General features: G+C 41.9%; 1 protein-coding gene across 1 annotated transcript in view; it reads right to left on the bottom strand.

The window, feature by feature from the left end:
* ERBB4 (erb-b2 receptor tyrosine kinase 4) overlaps positions 1–24,854 on the bottom strand; it is a 400,745-nt gene that overhangs the window by 9,723 nt on the left and 366,168 nt on the right. Inside the window, exons 22-26 of the mRNA XM_072874979.1 lie at positions 21,541–21,696; positions 18,720–18,795; positions 16,644–16,790; positions 14,603–14,700; positions 12,061–12,231 (exon numbers count right to left, since the gene is read on the bottom strand). Coding sequence (XP_072731080.1) covers positions 12,061–12,231; positions 14,603–14,700; positions 16,644–16,790; positions 18,720–18,795; positions 21,541–21,696 — 648 coding nt within the window. The remainder of the gene's footprint in view (positions 1–12,060; positions 12,232–14,602; positions 14,701–16,643; positions 16,791–18,719; positions 18,796–21,540; positions 21,697–24,854) is intronic.

Consider the following 24,854-nt stretch of genomic DNA (forward strand, 5'->3'; position numbering starts at 1 on the left):
GTGCACCCACAGCAGACTTCAGGTGGAAGAAATGCTGAAGGTACTCAGTGATGTGATGCTGCTGTGGGATTATGGGTGGTACAGGACTATCACCAAACAGAAAATAAATAAAACTTTATTTTACAGCATGATCCAGTACCCCCATGGTTTGCTTGCTAGCACAGCCTCCCAACAGCATCCTCGCTGCTGCAGAGCTGGTTTTCCTTGCCACCCACTGAGATATGCACACACATTTGATAGGGTTGCATAATTATTACTGTTTCTTGTTCTTAAGCAGCCTGCTAAGCTCATGGGACTGAAAGATTTTTCTTTACTAAAGGCAAGGCTCTGCCAACATCAATGTAGACACACACACACACACGTACGTTTGAGCCCACTCTGATACTGCTCCTATCCACATGAAAACCCAATTCTCTTTCACTCTCCTTCTGCTCTCGTACACAAGAAGCACCAAACCATAAAGCAGGAGTAAAACACCCCCACCTTCTCCCTGGGATGCTCCTTGCACGTCCTGTTCAGGGCGCCTCATGGTCCATGCTTCAGGCAACTCAGTGATCATCTGTTCTGATCAAGCTCTGCAACACTTCCTTGGACCAGTTCAATCCTGGGCTGTGTGCCCCCAGAAATAACTCACTTTCCTCCTTCCCCTAGAAACTGTTTACCTGATTTGAAACCAAGTCAGTATCCAGGCTCGAGTCACCAAACCGCAGCCTCCTAGCATACCAGGCTGAGCAGATCTTGCTGCATGCACCAAGATTTCAGCAGCTCTCTAGGAAGGACAGCTGATTTATGCGAGTGGATCTGAATAATACGTTTGGGATGCTCTGGTGGGGCTGCAGGCAGAGCACACAACACTGTCCCACCAGCCCCGAGCAAACTCCAGCTACATTTCAAGGGAGCAGTCTGGTATTTACAACTGATCTGAACTGAAATTCAAGTAGGAAAGACCACCCCAGGAGAGCAGCCACCTCTGCTCAGGAGCAGTCCTGCTTCCCTCTGACCACAGAGCTAACAGCTTACTCTGCCCTGCTTCAGAGAGCCCACAGCAAACATGTCTGAGATGAAAATCAAAAGAAAGAAAAAACATGTACCATGAGATTGCTGTGTAACGTTAAACAGAAATGAAATGCTGTTTGTATAGTAATAGCTAGAATCTTTGCAGACCTCTGGAGATTTCTGGTCCCAGCCACTGCTCAGAGCAGGGCCCTATACAAAAAGAAAGGATTAGATGCCCCCTGGGCCGTTCTAGTTAAAGCATATCCGTCCCTACAGCTCGCAGCACCTGACACAAGTCTGGCATTCCTCGTGCTCTCTCTTCTGCTCAGCCTGGGCTCCTGACCCTACTTAAGAAAACTCCATTCCCCACTGGGCACTTTCCTCTAGGACTATGAAGAAAACTTGCCATTGGCATCACTGCCAAGTATCACAGCATGGTACTAGGTATGGGTCATTGCTGGCACCCTGTATCATTTCAGCACACAGAAAAACCATCATAGCATACTGGAGATGTACATCCGCTGAAACTGGTTTGGGGTATCTGTGTGCGTGTCTCTTACATCACCTATTTCAGGCACACAAACAGTAATGTGGCCCACCTGAGTTAATGTAGCAAGACAGGACATGTATTTTTCCAGTAAGAGGAAAGGGGAGCCTATTATTCGACAACAAAAATAAAAATGCCCTCAGTTCAACGGCCACAAAGTTCCATGGGGGATTGATGAATCCTTATTGGAAATGATGAAGTCCCAGTCCCTTTTCCAGCATTACCCTTTCTCACAACGTGTGTTAACGTTTTAACTTGAATGTTGATACGTGAGTATAGAAAAGAGCGTAAGCACCATCCTGTGTTAGCTATAGAGTTTGTTCCAGTCTCTGATGACTGCTCCTTCCACAATGAAGACACAAAACATCCAGTTTAGATCAGTGAGGAGAAAAAAAATAAATAGAAGAAACAAGGAAAAAGTCTTTTCCGCATGTGAGTTTTTTCTGCACATAAGTTTTTTCTGGTCACCATTTGTCAGAAGAGAGCTGAGATCTGCAGGCAGCCTGAGCTCTAACTCAGTTCACACAGGCTGCCTGTATCACCTGAATGTGCCAGATCACGTCCTGGCACTATGGTGGGTTTAAGACATCCCTGAACTTGTTCAATATCAGTAGGGATGTTTCACTGGTGACCTGGGTTCAGGTCAGTACTGACTTACTTCATAGCTTCAGATAAGTCATTTAAACTTTCTCTTGCACAATTTTTTCTCCTAACAGCTGTCTGTTTTCAGACTTATAAACTCTTTTAGAGCAGTCCATATGCAGTGGGATGCCCAAACCTGAATACAGCCTTCTAGGAGTAATGTAGTCTGGACTGTGAACAGTAAATGGCATATATCACAAAACAAAACATGCCTAATAATCTTGGCATAGTGGTACAGGAAACGACATACCTAAATACTGCACAGAGTATTTCCTGTTCTGCTACTGGAAAACACCAGACATACACCGTATATTGTCAGTCTAACACTTCACCAAGTAGAGGAGTCAAAGATTACAAGAAGACCAATGAAAATAACCTGTTAAAGAGATGCCCGATGTGGCCACAAAACTCAGTATCCAGGCACACTGACAGCAAAATGTAGGCGAAATGCTCTTCCATAGACTCATCTCCTATACCTGGGCTGGGAATAAAAGCATTCTCCTGCTGTATGGCATCAAAAACTCTCCCTGGAAACCACCCTGTCCTCCAGACCTCAGAAACCTTCATCCTTCCAACTTCAGAACGGCTAGCAAACAGCCTTCAGCTGGCACAATATGCAATTTGATCTAAGCATGACACAAGAATGAAGATGCAAGAATTCCTTTTCCCTATTATTTTATATTAATGCACCGTGAGTGTCAAACAGACAGGAGAGCAGGAAGAGAGGCAGCTTGCATGTGTCTATCCCTTTCAATCTCTTTTACTCCCGTATCATTCCTGTCACCCATGACTAGCTTTCTGTCACTCCTTTTTTAATACACTCTCGAAGACATTTTACAGTAAACGGCACCTTCTAACACTGGGCCAATTCCCCACAGTTTGGAAGAGACAACATACCATTTCCTAGCTACTCCAGCAATTCCCTGGGGGAGAGAAGGGTCAAGGCGCTGCTCCTGCTCATATGCTGTAGCATCTGTCCAAAACACAGGAGCAGCAGCAGCTCTTTTTCTGTACAAACCTCGAGCTTCAAATCCCAAAACAGGGAAAGGATGGGGAATGGGACCAAAACCACAACACGGTCATGATTTGTGATTGCGACATGGCAGACAAAAAAAAAAGCACAAAAGAAAGTTGATGAGCAACACTCGGAGCAGCAGCCCCCTCCTATGCCGCACGCTGCATTGCCATCTTCCCCAGTCTGTTTTATACAGTAATCAAAGGATATTCTGAGCCTCTCAAAATGCCATCAACCCTCATTGAGAATGAAATAGAGCACATCTCCACTGAAGCCTTTACAGCAGTAATCATTACAGCATGCTGGCCTGAACAGGGAGCTCTTACAGACAAAGATGGGTTTTAAAAATAAAATAAAAAAGCCTTCCTAAAATCTGAATAGAAACTTGATGATAATCTCCCAATTTTATTATGCAAGGGGGAAAAGAAACCCATAATTGTGCACTCTTGGTCTCTTATAGCAAAGAATAGGCTTCTTGATGAAATGCTGAGTTGATTTAGAGCAGGGCTGAGGTTCTGGTGGCAATAATAGGCTAAAAGAAATAACCATCCAGCTGATTTGGATAAAATAATCATTTTTTAACATTCTAAATCTAAACTTCATCTATGCCTCCTCCCACTTCTCCCCACCGCATCTTTTGGAGAGTCTTTTTATAGCTTTGAGAATTTTTTTTCCCTCCCCTACCACAGCATTTAACAAGACAGACAGACTCTTTACTCTGGCTAACAAAGGGCATTTTAGGCTGTGCTGGCATTTATCCCCATTGCATGTATGTTTAGAAAGTACAGTATTTGGCACAGGATGCTCCAGCGTCCTCCTGCCACCTTACGCTCGAAGCATTATCGCAGGAGTCCCACTGCCATGGGACACTGTGGACGGCGCTCTCCGGCTTGTGAGCCCCAACCCTCACGGGCAGACGGGTGTTTAAGTCACGACTCCTTGGAGCCCTGCCAGGTGCATTTCCAAATCACAGCCCCTTGTATTTTCAGGTGCTCTTCTTATTTTAAGAAAATCACAAATATCATTCCTCAGAAACGACATTTTTCACTAACAATTTCTGTTTCAAACCTAGTCACTGAAGGAAAATTTTCTCCCAGCTCTCATAATTATTTCCTGACTCTTAGTCCACTCTTCCATCTACTGAATTATGTAGAGTTGTTTAGCTTGCTGTTTTCCAAGAATGCCTCATCAGTGCAGTGTAGAAATATTTATTACTTACTCTCTTTATATCTATTGACTTTTTTTCTTTTCAGGAGAGAAAAGAAAATGGATCAGCTGTGAGCTCTCTTGACTGTTAACACAGCCAGCAGCTATTCATGGATTAAGCAGATGCTGCCTGATTTTAAACCAGTTTATATTAAAGCTCAAGAAATTTACATGTCATGCGTCAAGGTTTGAAGCAATATACAGCTACAGACTCTTCCACTGATACCACTGAACGCTAACTTGCAGTAGGTCTCACCAGGAAGTCCTGTGAGCTGGTGATTTGTAATTAAATATATATTAAATTTGTAGAAACCAAAATGCCATCCAACACTTTCGCAAAGTCTGACGCTAAATCTATATGCCTGAATTCAGGAGCTTGAATGTGACAGAAAACAGCTAACACATTAAAAAAATCCTGGTTTAAGGCACTTGACCTGCAAAACCATGAAGCAATTTGACAAGTTGGTCCCGATAATCTATTCAGGCTGAGAAGGGCTTACTCCTTGAGAAACACCACTGATTTCAGCTGGCCTGGTTGCAAAGCAAGAGACTAATTGCCATAAAGCGCTTTCAAAGAATTCTCTCTGACGAGCTGGGCATCACCTATTCTGTTTGAGTCCTCCATATGAATTTTCTTCCTTTTCCCTCTGGCAAACTTAGCAAATTTTAAAAAGGTGTTTAAACACTCATACTCTAAATATACATATTTTGTGAGAAGCTTTCCTTTTTCATGTAAATTATTAAGACTGAAATAATTTTTCATGTCATGTTTTTTACAGTGTATTTTTGCATGTTTATTCTTCCTACTTCATTCACCCTGAGCAATGAAATTAGGCTGCTAGTATCAGTCTGGGTTCACCTCCTGCTTTTCATGGACAAAGATGGCCTTGTGCTATCTACATTTCCAACAAAGAGTAGCAATAGACACAGAAGAATTTCCCAGAATTAAAAAGTTACAGTAGGTGAAATATTTGTGATGGTTGACTAGATACCAACAAAACACTTAACAGCTACTGAGAACTGCTTAATGTAAAAGGCAGAGCAGAACAGAAAGGAGCCTCCTACCACCAGCATGTCATTAAAACTTAGGGAAGCAGAAAATGGGAATTTGAGATCTTGAAAGAGAGCTTGGTGGGACTTCCAGAATTACTCTGAAGGTTTGATGGCAGCAACTGCAGTATCCAGCACACTGTTGCCTACTAGGAAAATACACAAAATGTAGTATTTTATGAAAGACATACAGAATGGATTCATACAAACTTTCCTAACTAATCAAGCAGTTTTTCAAGAAGCAAGAGAGCTAATATAGAGATAGCGTCAGTGTAACCTCCTGAAACGTTATGAAACCCTTTGATACAACGTCTAGTTAATTTACAAGTTCATCTGTTCTGGCATTGGAGATTTCATTGCAACACTTGCATAAGGAAGCGACAGAGTCTAGTAAAAGGCAAACAAAGGACTACTAAGATTTTCAGAAAGTTTTTGATCACCTTTTAAGGAGAAGGAATTAAAGAAATGGGATAGAAATAAATAAAAAAGTCCACAACCTGACAGACTGTCGTAATAAGCATCAAATTTAAGGAAAGATTTGGTCATATTATTTTGGGAAAGATATTGCAGAAGCAGAGGAGTGGCGAAAACCACAAATAAACCAAATAAAAAGGAGGCATCAGTGTTGCCCTTCTTTAACAACAAACACATACAAATGGTACTATTCCACTCAGCCCCTTAAACAGAAGAGATTTCTGATAACCGGCAGCTCCTTAATCTAGCACAAAAAAGGGTGCATGGCAGACAGTAATAGGATCCAAACCCTGCTAAGGAATCAGCATTAACCGCCCAGTGAGATTTTTCTACACTGTGATGTATTTTCCATCCCACCTGATACAATCAAGACAATCTTTCTAAAAGACAAACTCCACCTCAAACAGAATTTCTGCACTTGATGCAGAAATTAAGAGACAAGAGACTCTGGCCTATGTTATGCCACAAGGTTAGACAAAACACTTGCAATGGCCCCGTCTAGCCTTGGTATCTCTTCACACAAATTATCCATTGACTTTAGGATGAAGTGGTTTTACTGCCATCAATCCCACATGGCCAGGACACACCTGGAAAAATAACTAGCTTGAGAGCATGGGCAGGAACAGTTAACTGCCTTTTCGTACAGAAAAAGAAACGGGGACCAGGAAGGCACCGATTGCTACTAAAGCCCTGGAACACAAGGAGAATCATGGACAAATCACGACTCCCTCCTGCCACCTTCTCTGCCAAGAGGAAAGGATGCTATAACCAATTGCTAGCTCTCCCCACCTGCAATGACAGTACCTCTCAGCTGTGCTGACACACTGGGAAGTGCCCCTCCAAATTCTGACTGCTCTCCAAAATCCCCCCTTCCAGCTGTAACTGAAGATGGCGGTGCTTACAGTTCCCCACCTTCCAAGTCTGTTGTATTTCAGTATGTAAAGGAGGGCATATTAGACCTCAGATCTGATCTTCTACCATTGGAGCACTGCAGGTCCCTAAGAAATTCGTCCCTGTTACTTAAAAATCTAACAAGAAGTCACTTAATTCTGGTAGTGATCTCACTGGGTGAACAGTCTCTATTGTCCGTGATAAGCTTTGGAAGGAAAGATGCCGTACGCCATACTGATGTGAAACACATCTGAAAATCACTAACAACCATCTCCTTTGTAAGCCTGTGATTTGAAAATGGCTACCTTTCAAATGTAGAAAGCAGAACAAATTAATCATAAAGATAACTTCTTGCCAGGTTTCTCTCTGGAATAATCTTTTTATACGCAGACATATACAGATGTTCAGCCATGAAACACTACCAGACCTAATGCCATACCAGGACTGCTGCAATGGCATAGCAGACACTACTCAGGGAACTGAAAACTGGCTTTTGGCATACCAGAGCCTGCTTTAGCCAAGCAGAATAGTCTCCCTGGCCACATGAATTAGACATCTCTGAAAAAAATAGCTTGATATTTAATTGCAGGGTTGGCAGGTGCTTCCATGATACATAGAGTACAGAATAAAATTACAGGGACAGTATCAGCGAGTAATAAACAGTATAGACAGTTTTCATCAGGAATTAGCCAAGGATTTAGAGCAAAGAGCATCATGGGGTACACAGAGTGCTTTCTGTATTAGTACTATCTCTGTGCACACAGGACAGTACTTGTTACAAATACCTGAATGAATCATCTAATGGCTGTGAATGTAGGACACTCAAGCACTAGCTGGGGTCCTGTGCTCATGGAAACGCTGCTGAGGATTCAGCTTATCTCTCAGAAGCACAGAGCTTCTAAAACTCCGTATTTCTAGAATATCTCTAGACAATGGAAAATGAAAGCTGGAAAAAGCCGAAGAGCTGAAATTGCAGCTGAAGAGCTTCAGATGCAATGAAAGAATTCAATTTAGCTTAGGATGCTAATTTTTATTTAAAAGCTGCATCAGTCTCAGGCTGGACTTCATAACAGAGGGCACTGTTATGGGCTAGAGCATGCGCAGGCTTCTGCTCCTGGCAGTACAGGTGCCAAAGACGTGCTAGTGTGAAGCCAGTGTGGGTGTGATGGAAATGCTGAAGCTGTGTCTGAGCCTCGCTGCTTCATAAATCTCAGTAATCCCTGGAGGAAGAAGGATATGACACTTCCTGGGGAGCTGGAAAGTCCCCGGAAGGCTGCCCTCTTCCCAGACTTCTTTCCGTGGGCTGCAGCTCTTTGCTATTAATTCATATCCAAATAGCCTTTTTCGTTACATGGGAGGGAGAAGGCAGGCGGTGTTTTATGCAAACCTCATCCAGTGGTGCCCCTCCCAGGCAACAAGCTGCAAGGATTTAGGACCGAGATCACCCTAGAGAAACTTCAGAGCTTTCCTTAGAAAGTAAATGCTCTTGCTCTTCCTTCATTCCCTAACTTCAAAGCCTAAGTGTGAGGAGGCTCATGATCTCCCTGCTTTCTTCCTGCTAACTTTTGTCCCTAGTAGAGCTGCACTGCTGGAACATTCAACTAAAGCTGTCAGTACAACGTGCCCAGAGAAGGAGCACAATGCTCTGCCATCACATAACCGACTCTTTCTTCACTAAAACTACAATCAGAACAACTAAGACAGGAAATACAGTATCTTTTATGCTTCTGATCTCTGAAAATGACATGAAGATCATGTAGCTCTTGTCTGTGTGTTTTACTTCACCAAATTGCCTGGCAATCTCCCCATAAAATTTAATTTGCCAGACACAGTGAACACAAAGTACCTAAGCTGTATCAATTCATTTGACATCTATGGCTGTAGCAGCACCATAATGAGTTTGTGTAATATTAATATTCACTACACTAAACAAGCATAAATCACAAACTATCCAAAGGAAACACAAAGACAGAATCAGACAACTGCAGATAGAGAGCTCTGACAGCATTTCAATTCTGTGTGATTCTTGTAGCTGACATCCATCTGTACTGAACTGTGCACAGCAGATGCACTATTACCTTAAAGGAGCTACTGTGTATTTTGTTTTAAATCAACACAATCTTCACTGGAAGACTAGTTAATGTACCAAGAACCTGAGTGCTTCAGAAAAACAACAGACAAGTATGTAGCTTTCTGCACAGAGAGAAAACAAATGCACTACATCCAGAAAAAACCTCTCTGCAAAGGAAACCAGGTATGCTAAGATGCTGTGGGGCTTTCAACTGGTCCCCAGGCCCCTCCAGCAACAAGGTGCTGTGGCCTTCCTGCAGTCTAGATGTACTCGCCTATACGGCAGCACTAGCAGTACAATTAGGAGGTGCAGAATTGTTAGCAAACAAAGCTGAGACCGAAGCTAATCTGAGACACTGGACAAGCATCAAAATTCTACTGGTAATCCTGTTACAGGACAGGAGTCAGTCTCCAATGATACCAGCAACTGCTACTATAAATCAGCTGGTTGTTCAATGACAACTTCTTTGCCCATCTCTTCTTTTGGCCTTAAAAATGACCCCTCTATAAAGAGGCTCCTACAATAAAGAAAAACACTATAAAGATGGAAGGTGTGCAAAAATACAGAGCTGGGTGCAAGCTTTCCATCCCTCAACTGCCCTCTCCGAGGTAACCTGGATCAGAAAACCTGGCTCAGAATCTGAAAACTTTTGACAAAGGGTAATTCCATATTTAAGGGTTAGATTGTCGTATGATGCCAGAGAAAAATTCCCAGCAGTAGGAGTTACAGAAAGAAGGATACAGTCTCGCTACTGTCATTAAATTGAACTGCAAAGCAAAGCTCCCACTGACTTCAGTGGTACAAGATCACAGTCTCAAACCAAGACAGGAAATTGTGAGCTGTGGAGAGGAGACGGCACATCAAGAATGTGATGGAGCCTCTGTGTGGCAGAAATAAAGGCATGGGGTTTCTTTCTGCAGCTCTGCTGACTTCAAGGGGATCATATGTGTGCAAGCAGCTGCAACAGCGTGGTTTAAAGTTGGGCAAAGGCTGAGAGAAAGTTACCTGATTTTAATAATAATAATAATAATAATAACAACAACAACGATAATAGCCTGTGTTTGCTTTCCATGAATATCCCAGTGAGCATGTTGGCTGGCCAAACAGCACATTTTAAATAACTCTTTCAGAATATTTACTCTAGGATTTTTGTTGGAATTAATTCCCTCAGCTCTAGTGGACTCCTCTGCTCAGCTGGCACTAAAGACAGAGGGCAAAAGGAACTGCTGAAAGTTCGTTCTCCTACTAATTCTTTCTCCTTTAAATGTGCCTCAGTGTTTCCAGCAAATATGGGAGTGAGATGAATATAGCAAACCTTACAGGTCTGACTCTGCTCTCTCAACCCTGTGTTGGTGTAAATGGTAGTACTCCACTGTGTACAACTAAGCTACAGTGATTTACATCAGTGTGACAGTGAGCACCTTTCAAAGGTAACTATTGTCATTTCCTTCTTTCCTCAGAAGTTGGCAGCAAAGGAAACAGAACCTCTCCAGAGACAGCTAGGAGTAAAACTGACTTATTTCAGATCAGCATCAACACTAAAAATTAACTCTTGTTGCCATAAAGAGGAAGTTTCTTGCTTATTGCTAAATCATGCATCATCCCCTCATGCATCATCTTCCCTTCACTGCCTTTCAGTGATGCAGGAGAAATGCTATGTGAATCCAGCTTAGCCAGTGGGAGTACAAGCCAGCCTCTTCCACAGACCTCTCTAGTCTCCTTCCCTTTAAAAACAGTAGCAACTTCCTTATGAATTGCCTGGATATTATTTAAGATCAGACTTTGTCTTCCTTATTCCAGAAAAGCACTGCTTTATTCAGGAGAGGCGAAAGAACGTCATGCAGTGTATGGTCAGAGCATGAATACTGACCTGCTTTATACACTCTTAGCCCCTTGGCTTACCTCTTCCCTGCCTCAGATGGTGTAATCAGTTCAGACCAGGGTACAGATTTGGAACTACCCTGGCTAAGGACAAATGTCCAAAAGGTTTCTAAAGCATGAGGAATAAACGCTAACATTTCAATGAGACTCCGCTTAGTATTTAAAATGTGACTTTCCACTAAAAGTATGAAGAGAAAACAAACAAACAAACAAGTCCCTAATTACTAAATACATCTGATGCTTGTGCGAACGTCCTCACATTAGTAATGCATTCCACCATCTCTTAGTTTTGTGAGAAGGGGTGGCACCTAAACTGTTAAAAGGATGGGGCCAAGTGCAGGAACAGGCAGAGGTCAGAGCTCGGGAGTGAAAAGGAATTCTGGAAACCTGAACTCAGGTCCCCACTTGCAGCAGGGCTCCTGCGGCACTGAGGCTGACGCATTTAGGACAGGATCCAATTCACCAGAGCTCACACACCAGGTCTGAGACTGCTCTGGAGCTGTCTGTAGTCAGTGGATAGAGAAAGACACCTCCAGAAAGTATCTTATCCCACTGTAAATGTCCAAGGCAGGCAGCAATAATCACCCACTGGATGCACTCACTCTTCTCCAGTGACACGAAATGAAGTCTTGATGAAGAGCTTAGATTATATCCCTATCCTTTTGATGGGTAGTTATGTGAGCTGAACTCCACCTGAACACTCTCTCTGCCTCAGCTCCCCCTGTAAAATGAACAGCATTTCCTCCTCTGACAGGGATGCTACGAAGATCAACGTGCTAAAATCTGTGACGTGCTCAGCAAAAACACATGATTGTGAAGGAGGGCTATGAAAGCATCACATACAAACAGGAAAAGGGGCTGAGTCTGAAATCTGGCTCCAGACACAAAAGCAGCATTATCTATGTATTCCAGCTGCCCTCGGTTACATCAGTGCCAACCCTGTCAAGACAACAGGATTGCAGGGATGGGAGAACCAGAGCTATGCACTTCCTGGCCAGGATGGTACGCAACTGAAAAACAACACTGCTTGACTTCACAAGCTTCAGCTGTGCTTTCAGGACGGGCAGTTCAAGTCCAGCCTTTGTTCACTCAAGGCTGAGCTATTAATTTAGAATTCACTGAGGCACAATGAACAGGGAACACAGTGACAACATTTTTACAGTCACCCTCCTTACAATGGGAGCTTGTAATTTCCAAGGCAACTCCGGCCTGTGTTTGATTAGTGTACTTAAATCTCCACCTGTGCTTTTATAATCACCAGTATTTTCTGTCAGAGCTTGCTCTTACCCTGTTGGAATCAATTCTTGTCCTGGAGGTGTAGATGGGAGGAGGGATGTTGAAGGCTTGAGGAACAAGATACTCTTCAGCATCCATCATATCTTCCAGGTCTTCCTCATCGAGAAGGTTTTGGAAGAACTTGCTGTCATTTGGGCTTGGGAGCTTCATACGATCATCTCCCTAAATAGGTTGTATTGAGACAGGAAAATGGTCAAAAGATTGGATTAATTTCCCAAACAGCGAAATTCGTGCCCTGGCAGCCAGGCTGTAGGGACCACAAGTGCTGCTTTGTTTGTTCTAAAGCACCACATCCACATCATTTGTTTTGATTTTTTTTTACTGGGAATATGATGACAGAAAGGGAATAACCGCATAAATCAAGCAAAGTAATTTTTGGGGTTTCTCGTGTCCGAGCTTTTGTTCTTTCCTCTCTCTTTTTCCCATACAAGCTCACTTTCTAACCCAAGTTCTGTCAAGGCCTGATGTATTTTGTGAAATATCTCAGCTATTTAGGCTCACATGAGGGGGAAAAATAACACGGAAACTGCTGTGTCTGGGTGTTTGCTTTCTTTTCATTTTTCATTTAGTATTTTTAGGGACTTAGAGGCTAAATTTCCCTCTCATCCATATGGAAAGTTCTGCAGAATGTAACAGAGCTGAAAGCAATAAAGATCAAACCAGGGAACAACAGCAACAACAATGATACATACTTTTATTGAAATAGCATCTACAAGCTGGAGAGGCAAATCAGGGCTGCACTTTGCCCGGTGGCACAAAACATCACAACAGGCAGCCCGTGCCCCAAACACCTAACAGCCCATAGAAACGATGCTAAACTTAACTGCATGGCTAAAGAATGACCTCCCACTCTGCAAGAATTATTATGCCACGTGTGGAATCCAGCGAGGAATGATGGCTGTGCTACAGGGTGCGTACAGACCGGTTTAAAAGCTCAGCAGTAAGCTTGTCATCCTTGATTGCATCTGGGGGGAACGGAGAGTCATAACGGCAGAGATACCAGTGCAATGGAGTTACCCTGGTTTCTCCTCAAGAAGCACATGGCCAGTATTGTCGGCAAGGATCACTAGAGAAGAAGCCTCACAGGATGAAATACGCACTAGACTATACAACACGGGAGGGAAGGGCAGGGGAGAGAAAGGAAGGGAAGAGGTAGTTGGAATAGGGAAACATGTCCTATCTAATTAAGTAATTTAATCAGACTGATTTTTCCAGAATCACTTGTATCAGCTGAACTTACAATTTAACACAGTGGGGAATACTGCAAGAGAAATTCCACATTCAGCACCACAAATCCTCTTGACTAGTATTTTACTTTTCAAATACATTTTGCTTCTCCTCAAGCTGAAGGAGAGTAGCGTACATTCACACTGTGCAATAATACACCATGAGTAGGCTAGCATGTCTACACAGTGAAATGAAACACCATACGGTGAGCGCTAGACTAGAGAGACTAGCACTAGACCCAAAAGCAATCAGGAAACATGAAGTGGCAGTGACTGTACTTCTGGAGGCTCTTCAGCTAGGAATTCTTACGTCAGTGTGAAGCTAAGGACCAGCGGGATGTATCTCTGCTCTGTACTCCATGATGTGGAGCAGATCTAGCATGAGATATAGCATGAGAGTATCATTACCTGGATCAAACTAATCCCATGCTTTGGTCTCTGGGGTTTCAACATCACCTTACTTCTTTCAAATTTTCATTTTCATTTGAACTGCTCACACACTGGGACCATCTAAGGACCTTACCAAATACTCGGATTCATTTTCTGTGGGTTGAGTCTGAGTTGTAATAAACACATACGCAACTCTAGGCTTCTGCAGAATGTAGGAGTGAAAGGACAAAAATTTCCACGTACACCTGTACTCAGGGCATACACAGCTCCAGCTAGATGCAGTCAACCGATATGGCTATATTGGTATTGCCCTGCTGCCACAGTGTAATTTCATGTGATGAATCATGCTGGTGTGGGTCTACCACAGGGACTGTGAAGCACTACAGTGCCTACACAACCTAAGGAGGACACAGAGGGAAGCTCCTCTTTAGCATGAGAGGTACCAACGTGACGCAACTCCCTGTCTTCTGAGAAACCTTTATGTTTAGGCTATGAAAAGAAACCTTCTTATGATCTCAGCAGTGCAGGGAAGAGTCTCTTCAGGATAATCCCCTGAGATTCAGCCTAAGCAACTGTAGAACCAAGCAAGTCCTTGGTCTAAAGTAGGTCCGCTGTCCACTGACGGACAAATCTTGTCCCCAGTTTTGTGAGAGAATGCAAAGTACTGAGCAGCTTGCAAAGCCAGATCTTGTATATGTGCTCATAAATACAAGCTTAGGAAGTGAATTTCAGATTATTTTATTATTACTGAGATACTGACACTGGCCATTCTACTTCATTCTTGTCTAGTACTGTGGTCACTGTTTGCTTTAAGTTCAAGAGCACCTTGAACTTAAAGAGATTCAAAGGCAGCCCCCTTAACAGTCAGGTTTGGCAGACAGAATTCTCCCCCCCCCCGGTGTTGCAGAGTTGCTTACCTGAATTACTAGGTATCTCTGAGGGTCTCGAGCCATTCTAGAGAACTCAGCAGCCAGCTCCTTGAATTTTGGCCGACTGTCAGCATCAATCATCCAGCCTGGGGACAGATGAAAGATGAGAAAGAAAACAGTTAACTGTCAAGGGAAGAAATCACTCAGTTTTTAAAAATGCACAAGTTTGAAGTCCTTGATGTCCTTGACAGCTCTGGCCTAAAAAAAAAGTTGCAGTAAAGATCCCAGAAGAATGGAAAGCTAGAACTCTACGATGCATCTAAAATGGAAAACATGTGGTCTTGGCCGGAGAAGACTAGATTGCTCCACACTGCATGGACTTCTTCTTAATTTGCTCTGAGCTCCTGTTCCCCACCCCCAAAACAGAGACAGCAACAATGCCTTGCAATTTTCTGTGTCTATCTTGCCATTTAGACGTCAGCTCTGACTGTCTTTTATTATGGATGTGTGCAACCTCTAACATAATGAATCTGATCTCATCTGAGTCTAGTGAGTTTATTACAAAGTTACTACTAAATACTATTTTACTTTAACTGACCTGCTGTTCCACAGTGACTTCGATTAAAAAGAACTGTTCAACAGATCTACAGGATGACTGACCTCGCATCCGCCTTTCAGGTAATTCTGCATTCACGTGTCAGCATCATTAACATAGACCTCACACAAGGCATTAGATGCTATTTTACTTGAGTAAGGGGGATTCTTTTATCCTTCACTCTCCAAGAAACATTCATTAGAAACAACAATTCTCAATCCCTGCTAATGCTTTCTGCAAAACAAGCAAGTAGTACAGGCAGTCACCACCAACAACTAGTTTATCTCAGTGTCAGCTTTTTCTAATGGAAGATTCTATCAGCAGCTTCCCAAGAACATGTTTTCATTTGCCAGGGAGGCTGACCGAAGCAGGCCTTATCTCCTTCGTACTGTTTAACTGAAGAAGTGACCAATGCAGGAAAAACAAGGCTGCTATGGCTTATAAAGAGTTTCATGCAAACATTACAGGACTAAGTCTGTACGTCTAGCTGTAACTTTCCCTCTTCCAGAATACCCCACCTACTAGGACTTCCTTTTGTCCACTGAGACTTGCCTCATACTCATTAGAAATCCTATCAGATGGAACATTTTTGCACTCAACCAACATGAACCCCTTGCACTATTCAGACAATTTCCACACCTGCATGCACAGTACAACTGTTTTCAGAAGATACGTTATTTACCTCTTCTAGTTTTATTTTCTTTCTTGCAGTGTTTTTGTGTGCAAAGCAAAAGGGAAAGGACTATATAAGATGGATGAGATGTCTGTACGTTAATCTCACCTAAATTAAGTCAGAAACACCAGAGAGATGTTCCTAATTCTTTTTAAGTTAGAAGCATAGCCTTGGAGGATACTGTCACTAGTGTGGGTATCTTGGAGATAAAAGGGTAAGAGGAAACCTTGTGCAGACTGTTTTCCTGTTTTGCTGAAGTAAAAATATTCATAAATTATTGTACTGGACTAAGAATGATAAAAAAATATCCTCTCTGTAGCATTTCTTGTATTAATTTAATTTTACTTTTCATTAGTACTATTGCAATCATAATTCTTGTTACTAACAATAAAACATTCATGCTTTCTTTCCTTGATATTTGGAACCAGCATTTCTCCTCACAACCTTCAATGGCTGGGTATCCATGTACCATAATTATGTTTAATACTATCTTTTTTACATCAAAATCAATTGTCATGGAAATGACAAGGGTTTACAATAACAATCATACAATTTTGACTTCACAGCAAGACTATGAGATACCATCTGACAGTAATAAGAAGCTGAGCTAACTCAACCCTTCATGGCTAAATTTGTATCTTTTGCAATTGCAAAAAACGTGCATACAGTATTTAAATGGAATTTACAGTATCTTGGGAAGCTTTTGTTTTGAAGCAGCCTGCCCTATTACCCAGCACTGTCAGAGACTATAGATGCAAATGTTCTGAAACAGTGTCCCTCCTGCACTGAGCGTAGGGATATTAAAAGCAACAATTACTTACACTTCACCATCACCATATAAACATCGATAGTGCAGATTGGAGGTTGGGGCAACCGCTCTCCCTTCTCCAAGAGGTCGGGGATCTCTCTAGTTGGGATTCCATCGTACGGCTTCCCACCAAAGGTCATAAGCTCCCAGATAGTGACTCCTAGACAGAAAAAAAGAGTGTTAATATTTGAGGTCATACTACTCAGATTCCTTCACGATTTCTTACAGCGCAGTATTCTGGCCCAGCTCCAGACTGCAATCTCTTCTTCATTACCAGTGCCTATAAAAACACTGAAGTTTGGTCTGCCATTTAAAAAGCTCCAGAAAATGGTGAAACAGCACTTTGTGTTAATCTTCTAAAGCAACTCCCCTCGTTTTTATTGGTGTAAGAAGCAGCATGATAGATCTGAAGCAAGAGAAAGGTCTAAGACAAATAAATGGTGGTAAAGTTAATGGATGCAATAACAAAAGAATGCATCGCACTCTTTTATCATATCAAAAGGGAAAATGAATGTCTGATGTACTCTATTATTTTAAGGGGGAAAAAACGCAGATGTTCCCTAACTTAGAGCATCAATTTCCCACAAAGGTACAGCACTGAGTAACATTATGTCATTGTCTTTTGTAAGTCATTCACGGCCACTGGTATTATTTTTTTCCTTAAATCACCTTATGGATTTGAGTTATGATAGTGCTGTGCTTCAAAACCAAGATTCTCTTTTTGAATCGCCACAGGATTTGTTTTGGCATCGGAGCTGGAAATAAAGATCATATATCATAAGTAACAGAATTCATCCCCCAACAAAACCTTAAATACTGAAAGTGCTGCTCTCACACCAGTTTAAATTTTATTTTTATTGCAAAGGTCATTTTAAACATGCCTCCAGATCAGTAACCATACTTTGCCAGCTGTCATGCTAATGTGAAAGGTGATGGGCAAAATTACCATATGTATAAACAACTTATTTATTTCACCCTCATTCACCTCTTTGCTGATGTTCAATAACTACAACTTGCCAATTGTTTTTGGTCTTGTCCTTTCTGATTACAGATATTCGGGGCTTCCTGCATTTAAAATTATATTTCATAGATGGAAGCATATTTTTTCTTAAGTGATAGAGAATTTGAGGAGAAAGAGCAGCTTTACATGATTGATTTAACTTTCGTATGTTTTTCTCAGCTGAATAGAAGAGGGCAGCTACCCAGTCACAGCAAACGGTGTCTTTTGCTGCTACCCACAGGTAAAAGTGAGTAATGAACAGAATTGTACACCTTTTTGTTTCAAAATTATATGGCAACAGGAAATGCAAATAGGAGTCCATAGCCCTAGATACTGCTGAAAAATTCCACTTACAAAGGTATACATGATTTTATTAGTAATAGCTATACTAGACAAACAGGCCGACAGCTCAGCAGATGTGGCACAATGGCTCGTCTGGATAACAGAATTAACAACAGTAAATGAACATCTCATTTCTCAAATTTGACTTTTTTTTTGGTGTGCGCGGAGTCCACATGATCTGACCTGTCTAACTAATTCCCAAGTTATCTGTGAAATTAAATGGATGCTTGTTTTAGTTAGCTTGGAGAGCTCGTCTCTTTCTCTTCTTTCTCTTGCTGTATTTGCTCTGTATTATGACAAATTCCCTTTTATCTGACTGTAGGTACAGAAAGTCCCATAAGCCTGAAAATGTTTTTTGACATTCATGGCTTTTAGAGTTAAGATTTTCAAAGGACTGCTGAAAATTATGACCTGCAGCTGTATTTTTATGAATCTGTGGCTGAGCTGAAAGAGGCCTTCTTCTGTCATAATAATCAGCCAAACTGCTACCAGCCCAGACCTTACGGCAGTCATCCCAGCAGGGACATCATGATAATGTATTTTAGCGAGCAGGGAAGTAACGCAGGAGACAAATAACAATTGCTGTTTAGAGTTACACATTGGGGGGGGGGGAAGAAAAAAAAAGGAAGAGCAAAACCCACTGGAATTAACTCCTCTAGGAAAAGAGGGTATCTTTAACATAGTAACACAACTTGGTTTAATGCTTTACAAGAGAGAAATTTTTAAACTAATCACATGAAGATTTACCATAGCTCCAAACATCACTCTGATGGGTAAATTTCCTGTAGTGTATGCACTCCAGAGCCATCCACTTAATTGGCATCTAGGAAAAGACAAGAGAAATGTAACCTTAGAAATATAATATTAAAACAATACAGATAAATCCTGCATGTAGACATCAGCTTCCTCCCTGTTTCCTTTTTCAACTGCAAGCTTAAAAAAAAGCAGCACTAGCCATCAGAGGAAATGGTTGTTCCTGCGCTCTAGAATGGGGCTTTGCCTCATAAAACACATGGAAGTGAGAAATATGAGCCAGCTATCGGCAGAACTTCTCATACCACCCAAATTTTACTGATTCAGATGTAGTGGAACAACTCACTTTTTCATCACAGCTGTGTAAAGACAGGAGCAATGCAAAAAGTACATCCAATCCCCCTAAAATCTGAAGCGCAGAGGAGGTGGAATACAGAAGCTCTTTTGCCTCAACAGTTTGCAAAACCAGACACTGCTATCTCGATTGCTCTCTAATGAGGCTAGTTAATAATGCAGTGTCCATAATACTTCACAGTCCACATAATCATCGTCAGAGTAAACAGGCAATGGGGAGAATTTACAGTGCTTAATTTCTAACTCCTAATACTTGTCAGGAACTTAGCCTTCCCGGTTGTTTGTACCATTACTGCAGTGAGAAAAGTTGCTCCTGAAAGCAAGTCAAAAGTCCCAAGTTAGCCCTTGGCTCTGAATCACCCTTGGGGAGAGCTCATCTCTTCTGACAGAGACGGCTGTGGAGGCAAACACAAACCTACGTTTGGCATAAGGGTTCACCCTCTTGAGTTTGTGTTAAAATGAGATTCACGGTGTTTCCTATTCCTGAGCTGGGCCTGTGAGGCACAGTCTTGCAGTCCATTAATTTCTAATGGACAGACATTAAAACAGATTTTTACCTGGCATGGACTTGTATGGGTCGCCTCTAATTTGGAACTATGGAAGACGTACTGGAATAAACCAGAGATGTACGTAACTGCACGCAAAATCTGAACAGATGGTGGGTGTAAAAGCAGAGGATGTGTCTTCATTGAAACCCTTATGAAAATACCTTCCATGAAGTTGACTAATGAACATAACCTATACAGTTATGGCAAAAATAGCACTCTTTAATAAAGGCTGGCTTAGCACTTGCAAAGACAGTTCATCCTCCTCCACTAAACTCCGCAGAAGTATATCGCTTTAATTTCCATTGAATACGACTGGGTCGTTCCAAACTTGAACAACTGCTGAAGTAGCAAAGTTGCATTGCTCATCATGAGATAACTCAGGTTGGAAGGGACCTCAGGAGGTCTCTAATCCAACCTCAGGCTCAAAGCAGGTTCAGCTATGAGACCAGACCAAGTTACTCAGGGCTTTATCCAGTCTGGGCTTGAAAATCTCCAAGGATGGAAAGTACACCACCTCCCTGGGCAACCTGATCAACCGCTTGATTTTCCTCATGGTGAAAAAGTTTTTCCATTTATCCCGTCTGAATCTGCCTTAGCATCCTCTCAATAGAACTTTAAGCTGCAAATGTCTTCTGGGTTTCACAGGACGCTTCTCTGGAACTGGGCAGTGACACATCTGACGTGTAAATCCTGCTCCAGAACTCCCAGCAGTGTGACTGGCATCACAAGTCCAAGACACCATCAAACAGCTGCCAGGGAACAGCTGGTTTGCAAGGAGCAGCTCATTTTCTGTCATTCACTGGCTGATGGAGGAAGAGGCAGAGGGGTTACTGAAGAGGGGATTAGAGAACTGAAGGAATCAGGGAAGACTGCCAGAACTCCACCTTCCCTGCCAGGAGGTCTCTTTACTGGGGAAATGGGAAAGCACCAGTGACTCCTTTCAAGCTCTTCACCTCATTGACTGAAATGCCGATGTAATCCATGCAATAGCTGCCAAGGGCAGCAGCCACACAAATAAAGCAGCAGCCCGTCCAGGAGAAAAGCACACGCTGGCAACAGCTGTTTGTCCCAGACAAGGGCATGAATGAGCACAGAAAAACACAGATAGCAAGTAGACAGAAAGCAAACTGAACATTCAGGAAAAGGAATGACAGGACAGGCAGAATCCCTTGGGATTTTGTGACAGGTTGAAATGTGGAATTTCAAGACGTTTAGGGAGCAGCCGGCAGCAGTATGTACTTACAGCCTTCTGAATTTTATAATGCATTAATCTGAAGGCACTAAAAATGAGATGAGGCGCTATATGGATGTTGTGCGGTATGCTGAAAAGTAATACGGGAAAATGTCTAGTTTTAAAATTATTCTCAAGCTAGCTTTTTAGTGGCCGGGCATTCAGCATGGTATGGGAGACTTGGGTGTAAGAAAGCACATGCAGACTCTTCCAATGTGACAGAAGAGGTGGCTCTTTGCTGAGCATATGTAAACTCTCGTATGCTACAAATACAAACATGTTCTGTGGCCTGCCTTTTTGTTTTCTGGAAAATTACTTGTCTGGGAAAATGGGACTGCAAGTTATTGAGGTCCATACTGACCAGAGAAAGGGGCTTGGAAGAAATAGCCTAGAACATCCATCACTTCAGAAGTCTTCAAAACAAGACACAAAATAGAGCATATGAACAAAACCTAATTCTGAGTGTGAAAACTGTTCAGACAATTGTTTTTCAGCACCTGGAGAAGCTCACTGAGCAAAAAATGAGCAGCTTTTATGTGCGCTGTCACAACACAGTTTGCTAAGTTTGCTGACAGACTTTCTTACATAGATAATAGTCCCATAGGGATACACTGCCCTAAAGAGTAACTTCAGGAGGTTTGTCAGAGTGATATATTTACTTCCAGGCATGTACAGCACTCACCTTCCCTCCATCAGCATTGTACTCCTTCTCATCCCCTTCCAAAAGTCTGGCCAAGCCGAAGTCAGTGATCTTCACATGGTTTGGTGATTTCACCAAGACATTACGGGCTGCCAAGTCCCGGTGGACAAGTCTCCGCTCTTCCAGGTACATCATTCCCTGAAGGACAAAGAACGGTAAAATAATCTTAGTGAGTCTTACGTGATTTTTTAGAACTACTTTTCACTGGTGACATGTAAAATTTCTGGTTCCCTTACTAGTATTCACAATAAGAAAATGGCCTAGAGGGCAGAAGAACACTGCTCTTGCTTTGAGCAGGAGGTGGGATTAGATGACCTTAGGTTCCTTCCAATGTGAACAATTCTATAAGATTCTATGGTAACTGCCAAAGGAAAACAAAAAACAATAACAACCCATATAGATATCTCCTTTGCTCCAGCAAGTTTAAAATCTGGAAATGTGAGACAAAGAAAAGATATATTACAACCTTTATTTTTCAGACAGGAAATCTGAAGACCATAAAAAATAATCAACTTAGCCAGAGCCCTACAGAAATCAGGCCAGACTGGGAAACAATCCCACATTCCAGGCAAGTGTCTTCAATTCAAGATGAACCTTCTTATCCATCTCCAAATGCTTTTAAGTTGGACACAAATTTTCACTACCCTCAATGGATTAGAAGGAAAACAATTCTTTATTCCAAGTGCTCCAACCCACTTGCTTTTTCACTCCCTTAAAATTTTGCTTGTAGTATTATAATAAGACACTAGATCAATGGCCTTTTTTTTTTTTGAGCATATATATTCTGTTAGAAGTACTTTTGTTAACAAGCCCATCCAGCTGCATTTAAAGATAAGGTAATATATACTCAAGCTGCCTGGCCTTAACCTTATTCTTACTCTGATGAGAGACTAACCGTCTACCATCAATATGGAAGTTTACATGATGCTTTGTGACACTGAGATGAACACCAAAGCTTGGTCTTATTAATTATATGACACACAAAGGATAGTCAGGCAGAGATACAAGCCTATAATTTCATTAAAAGGCATTTATGACATTAACCATCATTATAAGAACCTACAGATGAAATTACACACTTGATAATTACCCTTAAGGTATCTCTTAATATATTAGCTCTGTATAATATATATGGTAATTCTTAAAAAGTCATTGTTGAATACCGAAGAGATCATATTATCCCATAATACAGATGATAATTCAGAGAGTCACAGGTAGTGATTAAAATAACCAGATTACTCAGTGTCATGGGGCAGATTTTATTCCCTTTTATTCCCAGATTTGATGTCCCTCCATTCCAGGAGGACAATGCGTATGGGTAAGCCACCACTCATGGTCACAGGGCCAGAATGTAGCCCTTTCTTGACAGAAAGTGGATGACTTTACAAAAAGCATCAAGTGGACCTCTGAACTACTGTGGCTTTTAGGTGAAAAATGTCAGTGCGAACACTGCTAAAAGGTTTGAAAATATGTGGGAGAACATTTGGCATAAACACTATTTCATTTTTAACATGGTAGGCTTTGCTGCACTCAACACAAAGGTGGTTTGAAAGGGGACACAGGGACTCTTTGGAATAAAGCAAATGGAATTAATTTTTAAAAGCACTGCTAGATGAAGCAAACACACCCTCCTGCCAACTGCAAATCAATACTTTTGGCTGCTGAACATCAGAACTGTAAGTTTTTGAAAGCATAATGTTTTTTGACATAAAATTAAAACCTGTAGGAAAAGGACAAATAAATCTCATAGGTCACACAATCAAGAGTCACACAACAAACACATCATGAAACCAGAGGCACCATGACTTAGCACAAGAATTACCAACTGAAGAAATCCAACCAGAAAAAGACAACACAGTCAATAGCAATGACACTGTGTAATAGAGGAAAAACAACCACAAAAGTGTCCCCGTAAAATTCAGACAGATTGGGAATTCATATAAATCCCGTTTCACATCTCTAACACTGAACAGTAACTGAAAGCGCTTCAAGGCAGTGTCAACATTGCTCATACCAAGTACTCTGGGAAGCAGGTGGACTACAGCAACCTCCCAGTCTCATGATCCCCCCTTTCACCTGGAGGTCTTGCAGCCAGTCTGATGAGATGTCTGCAGGTAGGTGTCAACCAGCCTGTCTGGATGTGCTTCAGAAAGCCAGTGAGAGAGCACCATGCCCGTGCTGTCTTGGGCTGAACAGTGCATGCAGGCGTGCAGGGCTCTGCATACTTTGCAGAGCAGCCCCTGGCCCACAATCACACGTCCAGCTTTGCTGGCCTTACGGATAGCGAATCTATCTGAAGGGTGGCTTCAGGGTGCCCTTAAATGTACCGCATAGTCATTTCTCACACATCTAAAATTATACTGGTTCTCTGCAGTTCCTCAAAGTGCTACCCTGGAAGCCAGGATTGCAGTCATGTGCAAACAGACAGGCGCCCTTGTGTTTCCCCCAAACGCTTCTCTCCTGCAGCCCACAATCTCTTCCTCCAGCTTCCACGGGATTAAGCACCTCTCTTCAGTCTTGCTTGCATCTTTCACTGCAAAAGAGCTCCTCCCTGAACAAAAAGTCTCAAGGTGCTGCTTACACTTCCTTTCTACTTAGTTTAGGAAATATCTCAAATTTTTAGAATGAACAGAAATACTTCTAAAACTTCATAGATTTGACATAACTTCCAATATCCTTATTTGGTCAAAATTCTCAATACATCAGAATAAGAGGGAGAGAAAAGAAAGGTCCAAACCTGCAAACAGGTCTTTGTGGGCAGAATCTGATGAGGTCACAAGAACCCAGAGAATTTGATGAGAGAATTCTGTTGGTATCAGAATACATTACATACAGATGACCTGTACCAAGGCTTTAGCCTCCCGTCTTTAGCTAATGATGGCAGGAATGGACGGTAAGGTGTCCAGAAACATCCTTCATTGAAAGCGTTAAACAATGAAACCCTTAACCATGCCTCCTTGTCTTATTTTACCTTCTCTACATATTTAATTTCCAAGCATTTTTTAAACATGTAGGCTAACACTTTAGGATGTTTCCCTGTTTATTCTACTCATCCATTTTCATTTATTTCAATCTTGTGCTACTATTTAAAATAGTCTTAATAAAATTATATTTTATTCAACCTAACCTCATGCTCTCTTATGAACTAGAAAGATGTCTGATCACCAACCTGAATACTGCTCCTACTCAATACCACACCTGGTTTTCTTTTCTATCCAGAAAGAGGGCAGAAACAGCTGTCTGTGTATCATTGTACTTACAGTTTACTTCACCTCTGTCAAACAAGCTTCTCGGGG

This window comes from Ciconia boyciana, chromosome 10 (genome assembly GCF_034638445.1).
Source record: "Ciconia boyciana chromosome 10, ASM3463844v1, whole genome shotgun sequence".
NCBI classification, from domain to species: Eukaryota; Metazoa; Chordata; class Aves; order Ciconiiformes; family Ciconiidae; genus Ciconia; species Ciconia boyciana.